We start from the raw sequence: 27,853 nt of genomic DNA, 5'->3' as shown, positions 1-27,853 counted from the left end.
GTAACATGGTAACATACTCTTATGACTGAAGTCCCACATCTGTTATTTTCAGAATCACTCCATCAGTAGGGGGCTTTGTGACTCAAGCAGCCAAAACTGTTGTTGCCACACAGATTACTACAAACGGAATTTTGAAAACCCAGAGGGTCATCAATAGATATAAAGCTGAGACTCCAGAGAGTGCAAGTGGCAACTGTGCACCAATTTCTGATTCTTCAAAGGACCACTCTATAGTGCAGTCAAAGAAAACATCATCAGTGTCTTCCAATTATCTTGTTTCTTGCTCTGGGAGTGAGTCTCCAGGTCTGAAAGATACATTGGCACCTGCAACAAATATTACAAGTGGTGGTTCTAGGTGCAATCTCTCTGAAAGTTCCAAGACCAACTATGGAAAACCAGCAGCCATAATGTCACACAAAGAGACACCATCCATAGCCAACCGATACACCTCTGTTAATGAGTCAAAAGCAAATCTTCCAGGCTCTTCTAAGGAAATTCTTACCCAATCCGCAAAAGACACGAATCCTGCTTCTTGCAACACTTTTTCAACACATTCAAAAGCTAAAACGCTCTTTAAGAAAGAGACAAATAAAGTTTCTCCAAAAGAGATTGCCTCTGTTACATCACACTACCCATATAGTGTAGAGTCAAAGGTAAGGCCAGCCCTGTCAACAAAAGACGCCACAAATCCCTCAACTAATGAAACGAGCACCATCAATTCAAGGTATACAAGTAATACAGAGTCAAACATAAGATCCCATTCTACGCCAAAAGTTACTATGGCTTCGAAAGAAACCTCTTCTATTCACACTGCTGTCTTGGACTCCAAAATGACCAGTATTTCTCGACAGTTGTTGCAGGATCTTACTCAGAAAGACTCAGGAGTTTTGTTAACGTCCCATGAATGTACAGATGTCTCTTTAAAGGACACACCTTTGTTAATGTCCAGTTTGCCTAATTTATGTCTTAAAGAGGCCTCTTTCACATCAATTATTGACAGAAAAAATATATCCCCACTTGACCCATCCATAAAGATACCTTATGTTGCAACCAAAGAAAGTTTGAAAAAAACGCATTATTTGACACCTAAACAGGTTGAGACAAAAGAAGCCACCAACACTTGTCAGTCAATAAGGAACATCTCTCTTAAAAGCCACCTATCTTCACCAAACTACAAATCAACTTCTGAAAAAAAGCAGGATGTTATATCAGAGTCACATTTTCACCAGAATCCTATGGAGGTCTCATCCAAGCCTTTTGCAGCGGCTGGTGATATGAAGTTTCAGCAGAAATCATCCAGTACCATTACCCTAAAATCTGTAAAAATCCAGCCCCATCCAACCCCCGAGTACAGTCGTGATGTTAGGAGACGGAAGGAGGAGAAGCCAGATCTGTTGCCTGCAACCCAGAAATTGTCTCCTGTTTCTGATGATAACCAAAAGGGGGTGCCGGAGGCTCACACTTCTGACTTTAAAACCGCTCCAAACTTTGACCTTAGTCCATATAATCAGGAGGTACTTGAAGGCTGTGATGTCAAATTCCAGTGTAAAGGTATTGATACAGATGGTTTTCTACAGTGATGTGCGGTGAGGTCAGTGGTAGGGGAGGCACTGTCAGCTAAACACATACACACACCTCCCCCATTGAGGGCGGGGGGGAGTGTAGTCTCCCCACACACCACTAAAACCAACACCAGGCAGAACAAGCCAGGGGGGATAACTCAGTGTGGGGTCCCCCTGCCATGCCATTAAAGTGCTTCCCAAGCCAGTCAGCCCAGGGCTGGAATTCCTCAGAAAGCGGGGCCCCAAAAAAATTAAAATGGGGTCCCCCCCTCCCGAGCAACAACCAGCACTGGGCTGATAGCCATTTTTGAAACTGGTGCCACTCCGCTGCCAAACTCTGCAGAATCCAGGTAATACTGTGGCGTCCCGCCACCGGCACCTCCGCCGCATCCCGCCGCCCGCACCACCGCCGCATCCCGCCGCCCACACCTCCGCCGCATCCCGTCGCCCGCACCTCCGCCGCAGAGCCCACCAAGTGATGACAACGGATCCAGTGACAGATCCGCTAGCCAATCACTGTGGCCTCACTCACAGGAGCGTGCTTTCATGGGTTGAAATCATGTCCCTGTATGAAAGCGGCACCTCTGATGGTGCCGCTTTCCTATGTAATTTCAATGGGCTTTTACTGCCCATGGTTAGGCCCCGCCTGCACCCGCCCCCCGGCTCCCATGCCTTTCCTCATTCACAACGGGAGGCACCACAATCGGTGCCTCCCAAACACATTTTACACTGTGATAATGATTAGAATAATAAAGGAGATACTTATGACACAGAATATGTGTCATAAGTATCTTCTTTGTATTATTTTAATCATTAATGACAGGGGAGGCACTGCCTCCCCTGCCTCCCCTGACTGCACGTCCCTGGTTTTATAGAATGTAATAGTTTTGTTTTTGCTGTCTTTTCGGTACTGTATTCTAGGACAGGACTGTTCAGTTTGTGGCCAGTTGGCAGGATATGTGAAAGCTTTGTTGGTGGCTGCTGCTGTTTCTTCTCATTGTTGATCTGGATATTTGTATTTTTTGTATAGCTGCTGTGTGGTCCAATAGTTTCATTCTCTTTACACTCTATAATAGAGCTTTGCAATGTCAGTCATGCTGTGTTGTATTAAGTTACTGCTGATACCAGACTCTGACCCAAAGGGCAAAATTTACTGAGCGATGATTGTAAACTCCTCTGTTTTGTGGCGGTTTGGCTGCGGTTTTACAATTTGCTGATTTTCTAAGGCTGAAACTATTGAGGAAGTACACTTTTTAGACTAAAATAGAACAAAATTGAATATCAACATTATGAAATGTCGATTTTGAAAAACACCCTAAAATTGCCAGCAAAAACGCCCCAAATTGCTAGCCTCAGACAGGCATGATTGCTGAAACAACAGGTAAATGTATCTATTTTGACAGCCAACAATAGATTGACAGGAATATCATCCAGTTGGGCTATGGAGGATTATGAATTCTCACCAGACAGGTGACAGAAATACATAAACAAACAGAAGTATTTGAAAAAAAATAAACATACAATCACACTACACTCCCACCCAGGGCTGGTGCTAGTGTGTTCGGCGCCCCCCTGCAAACTATAAATTTGCACCCTCTCATACTTTACAAAGGGACAGCGCACGTCTTTGGTGCACACCAAAAAGGGGTGTGGTCTTACACAGAAGGGGCACGGCCACACAATAGAACCCCCATTTCAAATTACGCCACAGTAGCACAATTTTATTCACATAACACTGCACCTAGTAGTGCTTCTTATACACAAAATTCCCCCCGTAGTAGTGCCACTTACACAAAATCCCACCCTGTAGTAGTGCCGCTTACACAAAATGCCCCCGTAGTAGTGCCGCTGACAGAAAATCCCCCCCGTAGTATTGGCGCTTACACAAAATGCCCCCGTAGTAGTGCAACTTACACAAAATGCTCCCTGTAGTAGTGACGCTTACTCAAAATGCCCCCTGCAGTAGTGCCGCTTACACAAAATGCTCCCTGCAGTAGTGCCGCTTACACAAAATGCCCCCTGCAGTAGTGCCGCTTACACAAAATGCCCCCTGTAGTAGTGCCGCTTACACAAAATGCTCCCTGTAGTAGTGCCGCTTACACAAAATGCTCCCTGTAGTAGTGCCGCTTACACAAAATCCCCCCTGTAGTAGTGACGCTTACACATAATCCCCCCTGTAGTAGTGCCACTTACACAAAATGCCCCCTTAATAGTGCTGCTTACACAAAATTTCACCTGTGGTAGTACCACTTACATACATTTTGCCCACCCAGTCACACATACACACACACATAGATACACATACATACACACATACACAAACAGATACACACACACACATACAGTTACACACACACACACACACACACACACAACACACACACACACACACACACACACACACACACACACACACACACACACACACACTTTCTCAAGCTCACTCACTCTCTTTACATTTTCTTACCAAAAGGAAGTCTGGCTGGCCGGAACTGTCCATCCTCCTGTTCCTCATCATGATCGTCAGCCTGGTCTCTTGTAACCCCTCCCCTCCATTCTATGAAGCTCCGCCCCTTTTGGGTCTTACTGCACAGTGAGTAAACACTGCGCGCTGTCACACAGTTAGGGAGGGGGACTGGAGAGGACGCTTAAAGCTGCAGGCGCCGCTGCCTGTCACAGTGTGACAGGCACAGCAGCCGACTGCAGCAGGGGGGACAGGCAGCAGAGCAGCGGGGATGCAGGGCAGGGAGAGCTCCTCTCCACCCTGGCGCCTACCTGTACTGCATCCCTTGGCTGAGTGGGTAGTGCCGGGCCTGCTTACACCAACAAACAAAAATCACCCAAAGGACTTTAAGAAAAAAGAAAAAAAAAAAGACTACAGTATATGGAAAACACACCTCAAATAGACAAATAAAGAACAGGACACAAGACAACTTATTAAAAAACGCCCCACTATTTAGTTAGAAAATTAGAAATGTCTTTATATCTTTCTCCTTATACTTTCCTACAACTTTCTCTTTCCAACTTAAACTCCTCACAAACCCTCAAAGTGAAAGTAGCCTGCTGTTTGTTTCTATGATGTCAGGTGAATGTTGTTTCTGTAAAAGCATCTTTAACTGATGCTTCTAATGGGTACAGTATGATTTACCGGCGTCTGCATCCTGGCCACCAGAATGATGGCAGCAGGGCGAGCGTAGAGTCCCCTTGTGGGCTCTCCGTGCTCACCACAGATTCTATGCCCACTCTATGGGTGTCGTGGACACCCACGAGTGGGAATAGCCCCTGTTAGCTGGGATTCCGACTGTTGGCATTGTCGACTGTCGGGATTCCGGCGTCAGTATCCTGACTGCTGGGATCCCGACTGCCTGCAAATTAACTACATCTCTTTCTAATACTTCTGCCATACCTCCCAACTGTCCCGATTTTCGCGGGACAGTCCCGTTTTTTGGGGACTGTCCTGCGGTTCCACCCGTGGGCCGCAGTGTCCCGCGGTGGGGGTGGCAGTTGGGAGGCTCTGTCAGCAGCGGTGAATAGACGCTGTGTGCATGCGCACAGCATCTATTCAGTACAGACAGAGGGAGAGAGGGCATGCCAGCAGCTCACAGAGCGCTGGACATGCCCCCTCAGTGACGAAAACTGGGGGCGTGGCTCGCGATCGTGGCACTCCCACAAAGCCACGCCCCTTTTTGGAGGCCATGCCCTTTTTCCTGGTGGGGCGCGGCTACGTCACGCCAAGGGTCCCTCTTTCCTCTGATAAAAAGTTGGGAGGTATGCTTCTGCTATGATGTCAGTTGAATGGTGCTTACTGTAACAAATACTGTAGAATGGGTGGTATTCATGTGACCGCCGGTCAGCTGACCGACAGTCACATGACATCCTCCACGAGCCCGACGGCTCACTTTCCCGATGGTCGGCATGCCGACCAACAGGGACTATTTCCACTCGTGGGTGTCCACGACACCCATAGAGTGGGAATAGAACCCGTGGCGACCGCAGCGTGGCGAGCGCAGCGAGCCCGCAAGGGGCTTGCTGCACTCGCCCCTCCCCGCCGGGATCCCGGCGTCGGTATGCTGCCGTGATCCCGGCGTCGGTAAGCTGACCGGCGGTCAGGAGACCGCCGGTCAGCCATACTACACCCTTGTAGAATAGCACAAGAAAATGAATATGAATAGAACAGCTTCTATTCCACTGTTGTCTGTCTTTATGATTTCAACTGCATGTTGTTTCTCTAAAAGCACCATTAAATGAATATGAGTAGCCTAGCTATTAAATCTGAAGGGTTTCAATAGGAAATGCCACGCCACCATATAGAACACACCACGGTGGATTGTCACTTAGATGCTGTCGGGGATCGATAGCAGATTCAGTTTAGACACCAAAACCTCTGCTTAGTAAATGCTAATAATTAGACATTCATATGTACCTGCATTCATCCTTGCCTCGAATGGGTCACATGTGCGAATTTGCTACAATTGCAACTTTTCGCACCTACTAGCAACCCTTTCACAGCAGCATACGCACCATGCGATTCTAGGGATCACGGGTACATGCGCAGTGCCCATGCACATTTGACAACAACACCGTCCCTTAGTAAATTTATCCAGAGGTACAGTTTAGACTGTAACATTGCAGGTTGTAGGTGATGCAGATTGTGTGTGAGGGACTACACCCCATGTCAATGTGGAAAGTGCAGTCTAGAGCAGCATTACGGATACCTTGATCATATTTCTGCTTAGTTTTGTGTGAATATCTCCTTTGTGTTCCTAGTTTCAGGACAGCCCAAACCTCACATTGAGTGGCTTAAAGATGGCTCACGTGTGACAGAGAAGGAGGGAGTGCAAATCAAGGAGGGATGTCGACTTCATTCCTTTCACTTGCTGAAGACACAGACGAAAGACAGTGGAACGTACAGCTGTATAATTTCCAATTCAAAAGGTTGCCAGTCTTGTAGCTGGACTCTAAATGTCAAACGTGAGTTAATCACATATACCAAGGATGGCAGTTGAAGGAAGCTAGATTTGAGGCACTTAGGTGTGTGGACAGCTGAGTGGGGTAAAAAGGTGTGCTGGTAGCTGTGTGTGTGTGGGGGGCGGGGGGGGGGGGGGGAGGGGGGCAAGGTGTGCTGGCAGCTGGGGGAGATTGGTGTCTGGGCTACAAAAGGGAAGAGTAGGTGTGTGGGCTGCCGAGGAGGGACGTGGCTATGTGGGTTGCTGTTGGGAGGTCTTGGTGTGTGAGTGGTTTAGGGTGCACCTTGGTGTTCAGGTATGGTAAGGTATATTGTTTGCAGGCATTAGAATGTGTCAAGAGGAGAACGCAGAGAAGAGGGTGAAAACCCGTTGCCTCCAGCCTAGAGGGTTACAGTTTTCATGGTCACAAAATGGTAATCTACAGTACATAAATAGTAAACAGTATGTGTCTTCCTGAAATATTATGTTGCAAGTATGGGGGAATGGATTATCTCATCCAATTATAATAAATAATAAAATAACAACATAAAATAAAAACATAACAGAAGTCTGGTTTGTTGTTTGAATTGGAATATTTTGCGGCATGTGGATAGCTAGAAAGCTGCTACGAAAGTGTTTGAAGTGTTTTTGGAATTTAAAGTGTTGGTCTAAGGGGAGAGGTATCAAACCTTCTGAAATGAACAGGTGGAGAAGTTGCCCATAGCAACCAATAGCTACACTGTCATTTATCAGGCACATTGTACAAAATAATAGCTAGACATGTATTGGTTTTTATGGCCAACTTCTCAACCTGTCTTCTTTACATGAGAAGATGTTATTAACAAAAATGTCCTTGTATGAGTTAATTATGTGTTTTTATATGTTGTATTTCTTGTGTGTTCCTGCAATGAACAGTAATTAAAAAAAACCCCCAAAGAATATAAACATCCTGCAAATACAGAAACAAATCTTCAGTGTATTCTGATATTATTAGTGTTTCCTTCTTATTTCAGCATTACCAGCAGAGCAGTTTACCCCATGTCTTGACCAGGTTTTGAGGGGTTGCTCAGTGATGGAAGGACAAGACTTTACATTGGACTGCACCGTGAAGGGAGAACCAACTCCAGAGATCACGTGGTTGCTAAATGGTGAGAGAACTGTCAAGGTGCACCATGCGATGAAACTGCTTTATTTTATTGTGATATCAAGTAAGAGAGATCCTTATGCTGCTGATACTAGCAATACAATTATGTAAGATGGAGTAAATATGTAAAGTCAAAGTGGTATAATTACTAAAGTTCAGGTTTATAGAAGTGGAGCACCTTCTAGAAGATAATTGCTAGAATCTGATAGGTTGCTATGGGCAACATCTCCACTTCTTTAAACACACACTTTAGTAAATATACCCCATAATGTCCTAACTGATATATGCTATATGTTGCATGCCATCCCTCTCACCCATCTGTTACATTATTCAAATTGATTAAATATCTTTTCTTTGAAAATGAACTATATAGCCAGTGAAATTTGATTTAATTCCATAATGAACAAAGCAGCTCTTCAGTATACTGTTGTGCATTTTCTTGTTCCCTTGCATTGCACAGTATGTGGGGTAGGTGTTAATTTGCAACTCTACCACTTTTTAACCTGCCCTGATCACAACCAGTGGCACCAAGAGAAGGGGGGTGGGTACTAATTACCTGGGCCAAGGTCTGATGGTGGGGCCCTGTGGTGACCCAGATCTCCCCCTTACCTGGCAGCAGCAGCTGAAGCTTTTCTTCCCAGCCAAATGTAGGAAGGCGCTTAAAATACATTTTTTCTGTATTTTTTTCTAAGGGTGCATAACCCCGCCTCCTGGAATTAGGCCACATCCCCTGGAAAATACCTGGGCCCAGCCAGGCTCTCTACTGCCTGAGCACAACCATGTATTATTATTCTCTGTTGATTTCTGTGGTCAGAGTATGTGACCACGAACTGACACAGAAAGCAATCCCCAAAACCCAATAGCCAATACCCAAACCCACCATTTCCCCCCGAGGTGGGGCTACTCTATAGAACCCACTAGGAAGTGTAATATCAACTGGGACAGCTCTAGAGCATTTACTACTAAGGAGGAAAAATGGGGCTATACAATGCAGGAGATGGCCCATGCTGAGCATAATAAATGTGCTTGTTCTATAGCTAATATGTTTAATTTATATATATATGTTTCCCAAGTAAACTAGCTCAAATTAATATTGTCTAAAAATAAGTACAAGCTATTATATTCCTCTATTCAGGCAGAAATTATTGTTATTCTTTAATTTTCTTTAACTAGCGGTGTGCAATCAGTGCCGTCACTGAGAGAGGTGGCACCATTGCTGTCCCACAGCACCTGCATGTCAATCTACACAGAATGTCAACATGTTCACAGTGTCGACATCTGAAGTGTCAACATTCTCAAAATGCTGATGGTTAGGCTTAGGTGCCGCTAGGAGGGCTAGCATTAGGATCCTTGGATGATAGGGCTGGGGGGGATAGGTTTAGTACTTATCTGATGAAAATGTTTCTTCTTCTTGGCAGTAGACAGAGGGGGTGATTCAGACCTGATTGCTGCTGTGTGTTTTCGCACAGTGGGCAATCAGGTCATAACTGCTCATCCGTATGCACCGCAATGCGCACGCACGTCGGACAACAACGTGCATCGCCGGTCAGTGACGGGATGGTGTGAAAATTCCAGACGCATGGGCATTCGCAAGGTGATTGACAGAAAGAAGCCGTTTTTCCTGACCATTTACTGGGAGTGTCAGGAAAAACGCAGGCGTGCCCAAGCATTTTCAGGTAGAGTGTATGACGTCAGCTCCGGCCACGATCAGCCTCTTCTCATCGCACTGTAGGAGTAAGTCCTGGGCTGCGCAGAGACTGCACACAGTGGATTTTTGCAACTCGGCGTATGCATGGGATCCCACACTTGCACAGCATATTTACTCTCCCCTTGGAGGCGGGGACTATCTGAACGCAGGACAGCAAAATTAGCAGCCCAGCGATCAGGTCTGAATCACCCCCAGAGACTGTAAAAAACAGATTGTACCCTATTTTATTCATTAGTAAATGTATATTGTTTAATACTTATCTAGTACACATGAAAACATTTGGCATTTCCATGATCATGACTTTAAATACAGATCTTAACAGTTCTGCTATCTGCCACATGAGGGCATTATCACACTAGTGTAGATTATACTGTACTTTTACTTTTTATTGTGAAATTTCCATGGTAGATAGGTCAAATTATAATAATTTTTTTCTGGCTGCATTTTGGTTGTACATTTATAAGCTCATTATTTTATAACAAATACCGTTATTGTGAATACAGTAGTAGCAAATTGAATTATTGTTCTGATTTGATGAATACTGTTAACTGTCCACCACAGATCAGCCCATCCAGTATGCCCGTGCCACATATGAGGCAGGGCTAGTGAAGCTGACTGTCCAGGATGCTCTTCCTGAGGATGAAGGGGTATATACCTGCCTGGCACGCAACAGCTATGGAACATCATCATGCAGTGCAGCAGTGGCGGTGAATGGTGAGTAAAGAAGGTGCTCACAAGGTTTAGGATTTTCTTGTACAATTCTGTTCTAGTGAGATTGTACCTCTGAGTACTGAAGATACATTTTAGAACAATGGTTGTTAACCTTTATAAGTGCTCACACCAGTGACTGAACTTGTGAGTGGTGTGCTGAGGTGCCAAAAGATGCTTTGGGGCCCCCTCCACATTACTGTAAGTTCATAACATAACACATGGTAGTGTGTCATGTAACCACCAAACAAAACATACACCATCCCAGTGTCTAATACTAATCTATGACACCTTTAATGAAATAGTAATAATCTGTGCCCCTTCACACATCAGTGTGAAGGGGTGCTTGGAGTCTCCACAGATGGATCTGCTGGCAGAGGGCGACATGGAGAGGCAAAGGGTGACAGGTAGAGGATGATAGGCAAAGGAGACGGGGAGAGGCAGAAGGTGACGGAGAGAGGGTGATAGAGTAAGGCAGAGGGTGTCAATGAAGAAAGGCAGAGGTGATAGACAGAAGCAGAGGGCAATGACAAGAGGCAGAAGATAACAAGCAGAGGAGATGGGCAGAAGGCTACAGGTAGAGAGAGATGAGCAGAGGGCTTCAGGTAGAGGTAGAGGGAGATTGGCAGAGGGTGACAGGGGAAGAGCCAGAAGGTGATAGGGGAGAGGCAGAGGGTAACGAGCAGTGGGTTTCATGGAGCGGCAGAGGGTGATGGGGGAGAGCCAGATCGTGATGGGCAGAGGGTGAGTGGGGGGGGAAGGAGGCAGAGGGTAACGGGGGAGAGGCAGAGGGTGACAGGCAGTGTCAATGAGGGGAGGTACAGGGTAATGGGGGAGAGGGTGACCTGGAGAGGCAGAGTAAAATGGGCAAAGGATGACAGGGAGAAGCAGAGGGGGATGGGTGAAGAGGCAGAGAGGGTGATGGGCAGATATTGATTGGGCAGAGGGCATTAGAAGAGAGGATGATTGAGCCAGAGGGTGATGGGCAGAGGGTGAGGGCGGAGAGGCAGAGACTGGGATAAGTAGGTGGAAACGGGGAGAAGCAGAGGTTGACATGGAGAGTCAGATGGGGAGAGGCAGATGGTGACAGGCAGTGTCAGGTGGAAATGAGGGGTGGCACAGAGTAATGGGAGAGAGGGTGACTTGGAGAGGCAGAGTAAAATCGGAGAGGGTGATCTGGAGAGGCTGAGTAAAATTGGCAAAGGGTGACAGGGAGAGGCAGAGGGGGATGGGTGAAGAGGCAGTGGGTGATGGGCAGATATTGATTGGGCAAGGGGTGATGGGCAGAGGGCAATAGAGGAGAGGGTGAGAGGGAGACAGTGGCAAACGCAGGATATCTAGAGGGGGTTTCCAAATGCAGTCCACAATTTTGCCAGTCTGCAGAACATTGGAGCAAGTACGGGAGCCTTGGGGAGCGGTAGAAGAACCTAGTAACGACCCTGGACATTAGTGTAAACATTGGTCTTTTTATACTTTGGATACTGTATGGAATACATTATTAATATATATATTTTTAAAATATTTTTTTATTGAAGCATGGATAAAAAAATACAGAGTTCACAAAATATTATGGTACAATATGGATATAATATAACAGTGGCATGACATCAATGAAGTTTTCTGGTGATAGTCATTATTTATCAACCATTAAGAAAAATAAAAAGGTAGTGGAAAAAAATTGTTACTTAGCAATCATAACATAAAGATACAAATATACAGTTCAAACCCTCAATAGAATGTGTGGCTATCACCTCCCATTTAAAAAAAAAAAAAAATCAGGACGATGGATCATCAAAAGCAATGGGGGGGTCCCCATCAAGGACACGTAGCCCATACCACGAGGTCAAACGCAGACTTTTATAGATTCCCTCCCGTACTGATAGGGATTGTGTGGCTATGTAGCTTTCCCATACATCGAAAAAAGGGCCCACCCGTCTTTCCTTATCAAACATGGTTTTCACCCAGTCCATTCTAAAAATGTTATGAATCTTTTCCTTGTATAAGGAGAATGAAGGGGGGCTGGGATGAATCCAATTTTGTAAAATCGTTTTTTTTGCTGCTGAGCTTATGGCTAGAAGCAACTTTCTCCCTCCCTTGGTAATACGCTGGGATTTTGGGTGAAATCCAAAAATGGCCCACTCGGGGGGAAAAAGGGATATCATTTATTAACTTGATTTCCGCGTCTCGTTTAATCCTCATCCAAAAACCTCTAATTATTGGACATTCCCAAAAGCAGTGGAATAAATCTGCAGAGCCCCTGGAGCATTTGGGACACCTATCAGAAGGGATTAAGCCCATAATATTATTAATATTTAACACTATAGATGGTCTATTGTATAAGCTGTATTAAACATTTTAATAATATAAGTGGTAAGGAAAAGGTTAAACATACCATAATAAATACACAAACATAATAGAACCAGTATTGTTCTTTCTAAGCACACATTCTCCCACCTCCATGGTAAGGCTCCTGTCTCTTCTTCCTGGTAGCTACTGTCTGGTCCATCGCACTGATTGAGGGCTCAGATCCACACACACAGCCAACTCGGTAGAAGAAGCTGCTACCACTGGGCATGTGCAACAGCTCAGTTCTGTCCCTTAAAGTACATGTTGTGGCGCAGCTCTAGTAATTATATTATATACCATTGCTATTGTGGTCATAATTTGAGCCACTTGCCAAGAGAAAGGGGGTTTTCGGGCAACCGAAAAAAACCCTGCGTTTGCCTATGGGAGAGGCAGAAGGTGATAGCACAGGGTGATGGGGGAGAGGCCGAGTGTGATGGGGAGAGGGTGATAGGGAAAGGTAGATGGGCTTCTAAATTAATATGTATAAATATTTTGAACAAAAAATATATTAAATAAAGTAGGTTCATAGGACGTAAGCCTCATGGGAGGTTACATCTTAATCTTAATGAACTATTTCCCCAAAAATAATGCAGTCTGCATACTGTATATAAGAAATAAAAAATCACCCATACAGCCCATTTCCCCATACCTATCAGCAGCAGCAGCAGCAGCAGCGTGGAGAGACGCACGTCCCGGCCGTTGCCTGGGAGCCAGGATGCCGCGCCTCTCACTGGTTCCCGCCCGGCGCCTTGCAACAGACTGACGACGGGCATGCTGTACTCTGGTCCCCGTCCGGCGCCTAGCAACAGGCTGACGCCGGGCGCATTATGTAGCCGCACAGCGCCTAGCAACCGGGATACTGGCAGCGTTCCCGGTTGCTGGGCAACGAATAGTGGACGTGCAGAAGGGCACCTGCACGTCCTTTGATTAATTATTGCACTCTCTGTTACTGGAGGCTGATTGGTGCAGCCTCCCTTTATATTCCCTTCCTGTTTACTCTCCTGTGCTGATTATAGTTCCTGCTACATGTGAGAACATGTCATCTCTGTGTATTCCTGAAGTTCGGTTACCCAGTCTAGATCATTCTCCTCATTGGATCCAGCTCACTTCGAAATCAGGTTTTGTGTGGACCCTTACACACAGATTCTTATCTTTTTGCTCTTATTCATTCTATTATTGTTTACCATCTTGTGCATTGTTGCATTCATATACAGTTTATACTGATACCCCTTTTCCACTAGCTCTAAAAACGCGGGAAAATGCGCGGGGGCGCGCATTTACCCTTGTTTTTTTCTAGTGGAAATGGCCCCCCTGCAAATTCCCGGATCAAGTGATCCGGGAATCCTACCCGGGTAGCTTGCCGGGTTGAACACATGTTCAACCCGGTAAGCTGTGTAGTGTAAACGGAAGCCGTGTCGATGCGACACGGCTCCCGTTCACAGTGTATGGAAGGGCGGCACTGGGAGATCATGTGATCTCCCAGTGCCGCCCCTGCCGCGTCAGCAGCAGCGTCACCAACCCGGCAATATGCCAGGTTGGTGAGCTCAGTGTAGAAGGGGGCTGTAGCACGGGTCGCAGCCGTGTCAGGCTCCCAGCTGCGACCTGTGCTAGCAAGTGGAAAAGGGGTATTAGTCGCTTATTCCACCCTGTGCATTGTTGCATTCACATACAGTTTGTGTTTAGTTGCTAACACCATCCTGTTCTTTATTGCACTCACATACATTCTGTTACTAATCTCAGCTTGTAAATTGGGCAGCTTAATCAAGTACTATCCAGTGAGCGTCTCTCTGCACTTGTACCATACTCTTGCCCAGCCTCCAATAGTCGCCTTGTCCATCCATATTTCCTGGGGGCATCTGAGTACGGGGTGGTTCTAATTCACCCTGGAAAGGCGGCTGCTAAAGGTGAAGCCTAGCATTGCAGGAGGGTAAAAGACTGCTGGGCAAGTGTAATCATGTGAGCGCCACCTGGTACCACCTGGTAGCCCTCGTACCAGTGTAGTCCTCGTAACACATACCTAGACTTCTGCATCACTTAGTCCAGGTATCTACTCCGGATCATAACACTACCAAGAAAATGAAAGTAAAATTTTCATACTTGTATTCACATAAATAAAGAGCAGAAATCCATACTTAAAGTGTAATCCGCAGTACACACAGACACATTATACATGTAAAAATGAAAATGTATGAAACTGTATGTGTTGTATGTGTCTTACTCCCAGTTTCAACATTTTGTACCCCCTAGGTACAGGTACTCCCAGTTAGGAGTCCTTGTTCTAGAACTCAAATCCTTTGCAATGTGTCATGACGGGATTGGTATGTAATCCCGGTGCACGGGATGTCGGCTGTTCAGAATACCGACACAGGCATCCCATGCTGCAGAATTCCGTCAGGGGGGCAAGTGCAATGAAGCCTCTTGCTGGCTCGGTGGCGAGCGTAGCTCGACACAGGTTCTATTCTCCCTCTGTGGGCATTGTGGACACCTATTGAGGGGGAAATCACCTACCTTGCCTGTATTTTCCGGTGGCAGTATGGTGACGCTGTCGGGATCCCGGCATCGGTATTAAGACTGCCGGGATCCCGACGAGCGGTATGCTTACCGCATACCGTCATGACATATGCTGGACATAATAGAGGCCCCTTTCCATCTATCTACTTTGATCACTAACACAAACAACTAACATTTAATAGTATTATTCATATGTTCTATATCAGTGGTTCTCAATCGGTGATACTTGTACCACCATCGGTACTGTTAGGAACTGGTACACCAGGGGTAGCCATGGTGTTGACTGTTGTCTACCGCAATGATATCTGCAATTGCCTGCCCAGGGCGAGTTCTCTGAGTGCCAGCCACAGTGTGGAAAATGGTCCACACCAAGGCCGGCGACAAGGAAGCATGCTCACGAGCAAGGATTGATTTGTTTTTGCGGCACAACCTCAACAACATTGCACAGCTGAAGGGAAGAGCCAGAGCCTTACCGTGAAAAGGAGCAAGCAGGCCAGGCAGCTATAAAGAACTTCAGATAATAGGACCTGGGTGGACTAAGTGGGTTGATGCAGACATCAATGACATGAGAGACATGGGGTAGTCATGATGCTGAAGACACAGGGGGGCTCATAATGCTAGAAAGGTAGGGAGGGTTAATTTTGCTTGAGACACATAGGGAGTTAAAGATTCTGGATATGTTTAATTATGCCGGACGGCTGAAGACACAGGGGTGTTAATGATGCTGGGGAGACACAGGGAATGGTCCTGAGGCTGGAAAAGATACATGGGGCTGAAAATGAAGTTGGTGAGATGTAGGAGGTGATCACGAGGCTGGGTTAACAGCGGGGGCGCTTGAGACTGCAGAGAGACATAGGGGCTTGAGGCTGAAGAGAGACAGGGAAGCATTAAGCTGTGGAGAAACAGAGGGGCTTGAAGCTGGAGGTAGATAAGGGGGCTTGAAGCTGGGGAAAGACAGAGAGGCATGAGGCTGGAGAGGCAGCAGATTCTGATCTCCGGGAGCCTAGCAAAAGGTGTGGTTGCTAAGAGTTTCCCTTTACATTAGCTGTAAGGGGCAGCAGGGGTGGTGGATCATGGGTTTTGGGGGTAGACTTCCGGCCTGTAGAGGGGGCAATGGGCTGTGTGGAATGAATGTCATAAATGTTTACATGCTTATACTTTTTGCAAAATGGTACTTGACCTATTCCCATACTCACTATATGGTACGCACTACAAAAAGTGTGAATAAAAATTTCCACAGAAACCCTAAATATTAAACGTGTGTGTTTTGTTAGTTCAGTTTCCTTTTTCAGTTACAGTATATTTACATTGTACTTGTACATACCAGTCTTGAATTTAAAGGAGACATTCAATCTGAAGCAATAGGACAGGATAAGTGGCGAATTTCCTATTAGGCACGTGCCTTGGGGCGGCACTTGGATGCTTATGTTGGTACTGTCAGCCCGAAATGTACCAGTAACTGCTAAATATTTCCACTGTGCTGTACCACACTGCCCCTGTAAGCTGTTCTACTTAGTAAATATGTATCTATACAGTAATTAAAAATATATATTTTTTTAATAGTGCCTTTTTTATTCTATTCAATTGGCTATCATCAAATGAGAGCTTATAACCAATCAATGAAAATAATAAATTTAGGCCGGGAGAGGGCGTCCATTACTGTTGTGCCTAGGCGTGTCCTTACCCCTAAATCTGCCCTTGGTCAGAATACTTTAAGACTTTCAATCATTACAAATGTTGAATGTACCTTGTCTTCCAATTAAATCAATATTTAGTGTTAATACCTTAGGGTGTAAATATCCACGTTAAATACATAAGTCTTTTCTGTAGTGATAGCAGCCAAGCAAGAAACAAATGTATATACCTAGAAGAGAGGTAATTTAATGAAGGGACTGAGACAGTAGCATAGATTCCTGCTTAGTCCCTGGGATGAAGTGATGGACTAAGTGGAAAAAGTCTGTCAATGCTGCAGATTGTCCCTACACAAATCATTGTGGAATATAAACGAAGTAGAGCAAACTACGCACATTACTGCCATCTATTGTAAGCAAAGTGGAGAACGATATCTGGAATGTCTCCGTTACGTAAAGAATTAATGTATGTATTCAACCATCTTCTTTGCAGAAAGATTTTTTTAAATTGCTTTCTCAATTCTGTATACAATGGATATAAAAAGTATGAGAGTTAAGGGGGGTACACACGGAGAGATCCATGCTTAAAATCTAAGCAATCTGACTAGATTGCTTAGAGTTTAAGCACAGATCACTCGTGTGTACCCCCCTCAGCGATAGCGATGCGCGGCCCCGCACATCGCTATCGCCGGTGCTAGTTTGGCCGGCATGCAGGCTCAATCTAGCACGTCGCTCATTTCACCAGCTGGGTGAAATGAGCGGCCCCCCGTCCTCCCCCGCATCGCTCAGCACACATCTCTCCCGTGTATAGGGCCCTTAAGGCCTAAAGTAAGGATAAATCCTATCAGATATGTATTCAACTCTTAGAAAAAAAAAGTATTTTCAATAATATTTTATTAGTGGCATCAGAAGGTATAGTAGTAGGAGAAACCTAGAATAGCCAACAACAGAAACATGCAACAAATGTAGACAATTTGCAAGACAAGGCAATGCAGCAGGTACCATACAAACTGTATAGAATCTGGTAGAGGCAAAACAGTGATGCCTAGATTTTACATTAAAGTGGGCAAAGCCTGTATACCCCTTTTTTATGTAACCTTGTAGCTAACAAAATGCAAATGAAAAACACTTTTTTTATGAGAAATAGGTATGCCAAGCTTGTGGCATCATATTTACAAAAGACATGAGGCTGTAATTGCTGACAAAGGTGTATCAACAAAGTATTGCGCAAAGGATGTGAATACTTATGTACATGTGATTTCTTAGTTTTTTATTTTTAATAAATTTGTAAAAAAACTAAAAAAACAAAAATTTTTCATGTCATTATGGGATATTGTGTTGAATTTTAAGGGAAAAAAGAATTTATTACATTTTGGAATAAAGCTGTAACATTACAAAATGTGGAAAAAGTGAAGCGCTATGAATACTTTCCAGATACACTGTAAAAACAGGTAAGTGGTGAGTGTAGAGAAATAAAGCACTCTGAGCTCATGAGCTGTCAAAGGAACAGATACAGCAAAAAATATTCAGAAGGAATACATTAATAGGAACATTACCACAGTGGGTAATCTCATAAGTTTGTACTATAGTGTGCCAAGGCTGGATATCGATACTTGTGCAGTGAGTACCGAAAGAAAGTATTCCAATGATAATATTGGTACGTGAATTTATCAATTTGTACAAAATGCACATACAGTAGATCCACATATACAAAATATACTTTGTTGTATACACTAATGTTACCACAATGGGTGAGGTGGCAGGTGTACTGAGAATACATAAATCCAAATGTACCCAGTAATATTACTACAGTAGGTATATAAGTCTGGACTTAGTGTCTGTGGTTTGGACAGTAAATGCTGAAATTACAGCACATAGCACACATCAAGATAAACAGCAGACAGCTAATTAGAGCGGACCATAAACTGACAATTATTTCACATCACCAATGATAGTGACCCAGCAGGGGTTAACTAAATAGTGGAGTCCGGTGGAACTGGTCTGTCTCGTGGGTTGTCCAGGAAGAAGAGCAGGAGGTGGAAAATGTGTTTCACCCGCGGCTCGGGCTTGATCACTTCCGGGTTGTTAAAAGGCACCAATCAGGATATCAAGGGCACTATACTATACTAGCTGTTCTACCTATTCTTCACATTTTTGTAGTTTATTCAATTCTACACACTGGAGGTGCAATCCAAATTTCAATTCAATTGTCCGTTTAGGCGTTATTGTTCACGCAATGCAAGACACGTATCGGTAAGGATGTCATTATGCCAACCCCCTTTTCATCCCCTTAGGGGAGGTTTATTAAAATTCTGACTACGTAGTTTTCCTAATTCCCACCCAGGGGAGTAGGGAGGGTGGCTCCGGTGGAGCTCAAGCACCAGGCGCAAAAAGGGTTAGAGGGCGCACCAACAGCTCACAGCTGTCACTACCAGACTGAGACACGTAAGCTTCCTGCCTCTGCACTCCCAAGTTGTGCATCACACGCACAGTGGAGACACTGGAGAGGAAAGAGGAGCCGGGATGCACCGACCCAAACTGCATGCTGCTATTAAATACCCTACAAAAAAAACACAGACATACAGTACACTGTTTTTCACTTTGTATATATCCGGGTGGCAATATAATTTGTAGGGGCAGCCACTGATGGGTGTAATAATAAATATAAGGGATGGGGACCTGCTACAATCAGTGAAAGGGGGGGGGGCACGCACTGCAACTGGCTGTCATAATAACACACATTTTAGTGCCCAAATAGGGTTTACACTTGCATCGATGTGTAGATTTGGATGCATGTTCAAGAAGGTAAAGGGGGCTTGGCTGAGGATGGTGAAGGTGGCTGTGGCTGAGGATGGTGATGAGGGCTGTGGCTGAGGATGGTGATGTTGGCTGTGGCTGAGGATGCTGGTGGGGTTGAAAAAGGTGTTGGAGCTGTGGCTAAGAATGGTGATGGGGATGAGGAAGATGATGGTGATAGGGGCTGTGGATGGTGATGGGGCTGGGAGCTGAGGAGGAAGATGATGATGCTGAGGAAAGTGAAGGGTCTATGTAAGGTGATGGGGATGTGACTGAGGATGTTGATGAGGGCTGTTGCTGAGAAAGGTAATGGGGCTGTGGCTAAGAATTGTGATGGGGTTGTGGTTGAGGATGGTGATGATAGGCTGAGGATGGTGGTGAGGGACTAAGAATGGCGTTGAGGCGCTGAGGAAGGTGATGAGATGCTGAGGTGATAAGAGCTGAGGACAGTGAGGGAGGGAGTGGGACCAATTTTCAAGCCACTGGCCTGGTCTGGACTCTCTGAAGGAAGGCACTCACTCGTCTGGACTTTCTGGAGTGACTGGAGAATGGTCTCATGCAGTTAGCTCTGCAGCTTTCTGTGACAGCCCAGCAAGTGAGGTCAGTCTTCTGTAGGGGATTGGGGGAATCAATGGTTCTTTCTTTTTTATTTCTAGCTGTGGGGGCGATGAATCAGTGTTTTTTTTTTTTTGTTTCCTGTGGTTACCAATGCTTATATATATATATGTGGGGGATGAGGTGCCGTGATATGAGCTCCACGCTATGCCTTTGTTCCCTCCTAAAGAATACCTATGTAAAATGTCTGCTTCCTAACATATCAGGAAGTAAGAGAATTAATGATGAGTCAGTGAGTGAGTGAGTGAGTGAGGGCTTTTACATTTTAATATAAATTTTATATATATATAAAATGTATTTATTTTTATTTTATTTTTTTGTAACAGGAGTCTTGCTAGAATGTGCTCTGCTACAAAAAATTCCACCAGCGACCGACTCCAGGCTTTTGCAAAAACAACAAATACAGTACCTTTTATTCAGGTTGCTCAAAAATAAAGATACACATAAAACAAAGATCACTGTCTTTAGTATAAACAACCAGGGAGGTTAGGCCCTGCCTCACTCTCTCTTACTAAATAAGGAACCCTTCAGGTCCCAGCATCCTGACGCTAGTGCCCCAGTCTTCCGGATCCCACTGTCCCTAGCAGGCCTATCACCTGGACACTAACTGCCTTCAGGAGCCCTGACTCATGGGAGAGACTCTGCTTTAAACCCAGCACCCAGGTGCTGGGTGATGAAGCAGCTTCTTGGGCTAAGAAGCCTATAAGACCTGGTCTGGGCCAAATGGATGGGAACCTGGCCCATCCACACTTCCCATCCACCCCCAGGACCCTGTGTGTAGCTTACAGGTGGCAAAGTACCTCTCCTGCCACATACCCTTTTCCTCAGCTTTTCGTGGCTCAGAAAAGCGGCATGTGACATTGGCAAGGTTTCACCTTCGCCAATTATTTTGGGCTGACAAATCTTTGGGACATAATTTGGGCCCATACACCTGGGTCCCAAGTTCCTCTCCCAAGTACATGTCCAAGGCCCTTTTAACTGGCCTTGGAATCTATTTCCATTAAAGATTGGTGGCACCGACTCCACTGTGCCACCTTCCCTTTCCCTCCACTTTGGCATAGTGGCCAAAGTGGTCATTTTAATGGACAACTTCCTGATGCCCACTAAACTTCCCCTTCTCTTCATCTTTCCACCTTTAGGGATGTTTCCCTTATCGGGCTTGGATTTACTGGCCACTGAGGAAGTCGCTTTATTCTTTTCTGGGTGTTTGTGACACCTGACATTAACCAACTCTGGACTGGGGAAGGTTTTTAAGTTCACTCTGGGCCTAGTAGTCTCCACGGCCCTCACTGGTCTTGGCCTATATGGACAATTCCACTTTTTATGGCCAAGCTCTTGGCACCGGTAACACTTAGTCTCTGCCCTGACTTTAATTGTTCTGAGGTCATGGTCCAACTTTGCCCCCACCCTTTCCCTCAGAGTGAGGCATTGGCCCGAGTCTTAGAAAGTCCTTTCATTTGTTGAACTTTTTGTGCTTCCTTCAGTCTTTCCAGCTTTTGTAACATTTTCTTCATTAGCGTGACTGCTTCGTCCTCCGATCTCCCATCTTTGACCCTAGTCACTGTCTCCTGCTGTTCTATGACTGGCACAAAATCAAGGTCTCTTATTCGACTCCGTAGTCTAGAAGTCTCCTTCACTGTTTCTTTTAGCTGGCTGTTACTTAGGGCCAGCTTTTGGAACTCTCCCCTCAAAGTTTCCAGCTCTCGTGTCTCGTATAGAGAACTCTCCCTGGGTAGAGCAACCTCAGAAATGGGACTCTGCACCGATTCCTCTGAGACAGGTTCTTGCTCCTTACTTAGTGTGTCCTTTATGAACTGTCCCAGTTCAGCAATTGGATCTTGAGCCTCTCGTGGTGGATCATGCCAGTGTGCAACAACCCCAAGATCGAAATCTTGCACCTTATCCTCCTCATACAGGAGGGGAACCCCTTCAGAAGCAGGTTCCTGGATGACTTTGGAAGTGGACTCCTGTATTGCAACTAGCTTAGCCATGACTAGCTCACGTAGTCGAGACACCTCCAAAGGTAAGGCCTTTGTCTGTGATTCGTCAGAGAAAGTCTCACATGTGCACTGGGTTTCCAGAACCGGGGGCTTCTGAACCTGTGATGTCCCTTCGGGGATTAACTTCTGAACATACATTGCATCAACAGAAGAAGGATCCTGGGTTTCCAAGACCTCAACAGAAGCAATCTCCAGCTCAGATAAGACTTCCTGTTCTAGGATGGGCTCCTGAGTAGTCATCAAATTGCCATCTGTCCAGGTAGATTCCTGGGGTTCATCATTCTGCCATAGATCCAGCAGATTAGAGGATTCTTGTTTTGGAGGTGGATGATCACTTGGCATCAAGTCAACCTCTCCCAGCTCCGTTACCGCTTCCTCCTCACTCCCTATCAACTGAGGAGCAGCTGGGAATCCCACATCCTCATCTCGTGTCTCCATAAACACATCTTCTTTGAGCCCCTGTGGCTGCCATGCTCCATCTTGAACAAGTTCCACTGAACTCAGGGCTTTGTTCCACTCTTTACCCAAGCTACTACGATGTTCTTTTTCCAGAGAATGAGGTGGTCCTGCTTCGGAGGAACTTCTCACTGCCATCCTAGGGGTTAACAACAAAACGCTGCCATCTGATGTGGCTCTCTCTCTTGCTGCTTGAAAATTCCCGTGGATTTTCTGTGCGCTGCGCAATAATGGCTGCAGCTTCCTCCTTGCCCTGGAACGGCAATACCAACTGAATGGACATTAGTGCCTGTAAATGCTCTACCTCTGAGGAAGGGCTCTCATTTCCACTTTCCAGGCAGATGGCCTTACTAGTGGCATAGCAGGGAGCCTTATGGGCCTTAGGCACTGGCAGCTCTGGCTCAACTTTCCTGTTCCTTCTGGATGGAACAGGGAATCCAGTATTTCCGGGTTCCAATACAGTATGGTACCATTCTTCCGCAGCCTGCATCACCGGTGGCATCATTTCCTCTGAAGATGGCATCTCCACTTCAGCTGATAATGTCTCTGACCCAACCTTTGGCATAACGTCTTCAGCAATTGATGTAGCTACGCCTGTGTCTGAACTGAAACTAATCATAGCCAGTGGTTTTAGCTTAGAAACCTCCTCCTGAAGCTCTGCCAAGTCTTGCAACAGAGCCTTATTGGCCAGCATCAAACTCCCATATTGTGTCTGGTCACAGGAGATTTCAAAGTTTTTTTTTCAGATCTGGGTTTAGCCTTTGCCAAGGTTTTCTGAAACTCTGACACCTGGCCTGAGAGCTTGGCAATCTCTTCTCTACTCCTTCCCAATTTGGTCAGAGAGTCAGACAAAAGAGATTACTTCTCCTCCAGCTTTTGCGTTAAGGTGTTCACCTCCTCTTGAAGGAAATCAAATTTTTCCTTAAACTCTTGTAGCTCCTGGTCATTTAATTGGACATTGCTTTCAAGGTCACTTATCGTGTGACACCAAAAAAAGGTTCCATGCTAAAATCTTCCCCAAGATCTGGATTACTCCCCAATAAGCTCTCCACTTCACTCTCCAACTGTGGGGCTTTAATAGGGTTACATAAGTTCCTGACCTGAGGTGTTAGAGCTGTCACCCCTTTTGTTTTTTTACCACGAATTCTCTTTTTGTTACCCATTTGAAGAGACACTTCAGAATATGCTGTATATCTGAAAATCTTTATTCACCTTGTTACCTTTGAAAACTGTAAGTGAAAGGGAAAATAAAAATAATTTTTTTCTCCTTTTAGCACAGATTAAGCTATTAACAAAGCACTGAAATGTAGCATGTATATAGTGGTCCCAAATACCTTACGCTGGCAGTGCAAATAAACAACTTCCCCCTTCAGGCTCTTAAAACTAGAACTCAGGGATTGCTGGGACACATAGAGCCACAAAATTTCTCTGTTTAAATAGAACCACATTTATAAAAGGTTTCAACTTTGCTTGATTGGTCTTAATGAGCTAATTAACAGGGACACCAGACTCCCATTACCAGATTTTGTAGGCACAGGTAAAAATAAGCTTGAAAAAGAAATTCAGTCATAAATTATCAGATGCTTGCAACCCCTTAGAGCAAATTATCACAGCTACTTTCAATGAATAGTGCAAATCATATAAGACAGAACAGGCCATGCACCCTGTTTAACCTCTTTGCTGCCAATGCAAACCTTTGCACCAAAATCAAATACATTCAGTTTAAACAAAACATATTATTTTTACCCCTTTGTCTGGTACTGATGCCCATGAGTTCAGCTTGGTCGGGAGTTCGCTGGTATGTGTGCCGCTACCTTGTGGCTGTTGGGTCCTCTGCCACGTGTGACACGACTAGCAGAAGGGTCCCTGTTCAGGCACCATTTGTAACAGGAGTCTTGCTAGAATGTGCTCTGCTACAAAAATTCCACCAGCGACCGACTCCAGGCTTTTGAAAAAAGACAAAAACCTTTTATTCAGGTTGCTCAAAAATAAAGATACACATAAAACAAATATCACTGTCTTTAGTATAAACAACCAGGGAGGTTAGGCCCTGCCTCACTCTCTCTTACTAAATAAGGAACCCTTCAGGTCCCAGCATCCTGACGCTAGTGCCCCAGTCTTCCGGATCCCACTGTCCCTAGCAGGCCTATCACCTGGACACTAACTGCCTTCAGGAGCCCTGACTCATGGGAGAGACTCTGCTTTAAACCCAGCACCCAGGTGCTGGCTGATAAAGCAGCTTCTTGGGCTAAGAAGCCTATAAGACCTGGTCTGGGCCAAATGGATGGGAACCTGGCCCATCCACACTTCCCATCCACCCCCAGGACCCTGTGTGTAGCTTACAGGTGGCAAAGTACCTCTCCTGCCACATACCCTTTCCCTCAGCTTTTTGTGGCTCAGAAATGTGGCATGTGACATTGGCAAGGTTTCACCTTCTCCAATTATTTTGGGCTGACAAATCTTTGGGACATAATTTGGGCCCATACACCTGGGTCCCAAGTTCCTCTCCCAAGTACATGTCCAAGGCCCTTTTAACTGGCCTTGGAATCTATTTCCATTAAAGATTGGTGGCACCGACTCCACTGTGCCACCTTCCCTTTCCCTCCACTTTGGCATAGTGGCCAAAGTGGTCATTTTAATGGACAACTTCCTGATGCCCACTAAACTTCCCCTTCTCTTCACCTTTCCACCTTTAGGGATGTTTCCCTTATCGGGCTTGGATTTACTGGCCACTGGCTGATGAAGCAGCTTCTTGGGCTAAGCAGCCTATAAGACCTGGTCTGGGCAAAATGGATGGGAACCTGGTCCATCCACACTTCCCATCCACCCCCAGGACCCTGTGTGTAGCTTACAGGTGGCAAAGTACCTCTCCTGCCACTATATATATATATATATATATATATATATAATAGAGATGTGCACCGGACATTTTTCGGGTTTTGTGTTTTGGTTTTGGATTCGGTTCCGCGGCCGTGTTTTGGATTCGGACGCGTTTTGGCAAAACCTCCCTGAAATTTTTTTGTCGGATTCGGGTGTGTTTTGGATTTGGGTGTTTTTTTTCAAAAACCCCTCAAAAACAGCTTAAATCATAGAATTTGGGGGTAATTTTGATCCTATAGTACTATTAACCTCAATAACCACAATTTCCACTCATTTCCAGTCTATTCTGAACACCTCACACCTCATAATACTATTTTTAGTCCTAAAATTTGCACCAAGGTCGCTGGATGACTAAGCAAAGCGACCCAAGAGGGCGGCACAAACACCTGGCCCATCTAGGAGTGGCACTGCAGTGTCAGACAGGATGGCACTTAAAAAAATTGGCCCCAAACAGCACATGATGCAAAGAAAAGAGAAAAAGAGGTGCACTGTGGTCACTGGACGGCTAAGCTAAGCGACACAAACACCTCAATATCACAGGAATTATTCATTCTAATCAATGGTATTATTGGTCCAAATCACTGGAAGAAAATGACAAAATCACTGGAATTATTCATTCTAATCAATGGTATTATTGGTCCAAATCACTGGAAGAAAACGACAAAATCACTGGAATTAAATGGCAGTAATGTTGGGAATTATATCAAAAGGTCAGTACCACTGGACATATACGAAAGTGTCAGACAGGATGGCACTTCAAAAAATTGGCCCCAAACAGCACATGATGCAAAGAAAAGAGTAAAAGAGTTGCACTGTGGTCGCTGGACGGCTAAGCTAAGTGACACAAACACCTCAATATCACAGGAATTATTTGTTCTAATCAATGGTATTATTGGTCCAAATCACTGGAAGAAAATGACAAAATCATTGGAATTATTCATTCTAATCAATGGTATTATTGGTCCAAATCACTGGAAGAAAATGACAAAATCACTGGAATTATTTGTTCTAATCAATGGTATTATTGGTCCAAATCACTGGAAGAAAATGACAAAACCACTGGAATTACTCGTTCTAATCAATGGTATTATTTGTTCAAATCACTGGAAGAAAATGGAATGAATGGATGGATACTTGCAGTGACACAGAGCTGCAAGATACAGCAATGGCCTACTGTACAACTATATACTGTTAGTCACCAAAATGCTGCACTGTAATACTAGAAGCTATAGAAAAGTATATATATTATTGTATATATCAGTACAGACAGAGCAGTGTAACTGTGACCCATGTGTCCTAACAAGCAGTATAGAAGCTATAGAAAAGTATATATATTACTGTATATCAGTAGTAGTACAGAGCGGTGTAACTGTGACACGTGTGTCCTGACAAGCAGTATAGAAGCTATAGAAAATGATTTAAAATTATTGTATATATCAGTACAGAGCGGTGTAACTGTGACACATGTGTGTCCTGACAAGCAGTATAGAAGCTATAGAAAAGTATATATATTATTGTATATATCAGTACAGAGCAGTGTAACTGTGACACATGTGTCCTGACAAGCAGTATAGAAGCTATAGAAAAGTATATATATTATTGTATATATCAGTACAGAGCGGTGTAACTGTGACCCATGTGTCCTGACAAGCAGTATAGAAGCTATAGAAAAGTATATATAATATTACTGTATATCAGTACAGAGCGGTGTAACTGTGACACATGTGTGTCCTGACAAGCAGTATAGAAGCTATAGAAAATGATTTAAAATTATTGTATATATCAGTACAGAGCGGTGTAACTGTGACACGTGTGTCCTGACAAGCAGTATAGAAGCTATAAAAAAGTATATATATTACTGTATATATCAGTACAGAGCAGTGTAACTGCGACCATGTGTCCTGACAAGCAGTATAGAAGCTATAGAAAATGATTTAAAATTATTGTATATATGAGTACAGAGCGGTGTAACTGTGACACATGTGTGTCCTGACAAGCAGTATAGAAGCTATAGAAAATGATTTAAAATTATTGTATATATCAATACAGAGCGGTGTAACTGTGACACATGTGTGTACTGACAAGCTGTATAGAAGCTATAAAAAAGTATATATATTACTGTATATCAGTAGTAGTACAGAGCGGTGTAACTGTGACACATGTGTGTCCTGACAAGCAGTATAGAAGCTATAGAAAAGTATATATATTACTGTATATATCAGTACAGAGCAGTGTAACTGTGACCATGTGTCCTGACAAGCAGTATAGAGGCTATAGAAAAGTATATATATTATTGTATATCAGTACGGAGCGGTGTAACTGTGACCATGTGTCCTGACAAGCAGTATAGAAGCTATAGAAAAGTATATATATTATATACTGGTGGTCCCCAGTCCCCACAATGCAGCACACTGATCAGATATTTGCAGCACACTGAGCTCATATATGGAGCGTTTTCAGGCAGAGAACGTAGATATTTTCAGCACACTGAGCACAGATTATTTGCAGCACACTGAGCACAGATATTTTCAGCACACTGAGCACAGATTA

The 27,853-nt window shown here is 44.6% G+C and overlaps 1 protein-coding gene across 3 annotated transcripts in view; it reads left to right on the top strand.

Annotated features, from left to right (window-relative positions):
• Nucleotides 1–27,853, top strand: part of MYLK (myosin light chain kinase) — a 1,073,187-nt gene that overhangs the window by 357,395 nt on the left and 687,939 nt on the right. For all 3 annotated transcript variants that reach the window (XM_063934067.1, XM_063934064.1, XM_063934063.1), the window contains 4 exons: nucleotides 53–1,551; nucleotides 6,330–6,533; nucleotides 7,522–7,656; nucleotides 9,922–10,074. In XM_063934067.1, the coding sequence (XP_063790137.1) occupies nucleotides 53–1,551; nucleotides 6,330–6,533; nucleotides 7,522–7,656; nucleotides 9,922–10,074 (1,991 nt within the window). The remainder of the gene's footprint in view (nucleotides 1–52; nucleotides 1,552–6,329; nucleotides 6,534–7,521; nucleotides 7,657–9,921; nucleotides 10,075–27,853) is intronic.

Source organism: Pseudophryne corroboree, chromosome 7 (assembly GCF_028390025.1).
Source record: "Pseudophryne corroboree isolate aPseCor3 chromosome 7, aPseCor3.hap2, whole genome shotgun sequence".
Classification (NCBI taxonomy): Eukaryota; Metazoa; Chordata; class Amphibia; order Anura; family Myobatrachidae; genus Pseudophryne; species Pseudophryne corroboree.
The sequence above is the reverse complement of the archived record's forward strand: the minus strand, read 5'-3'. Positions and strand labels throughout refer to the sequence as shown.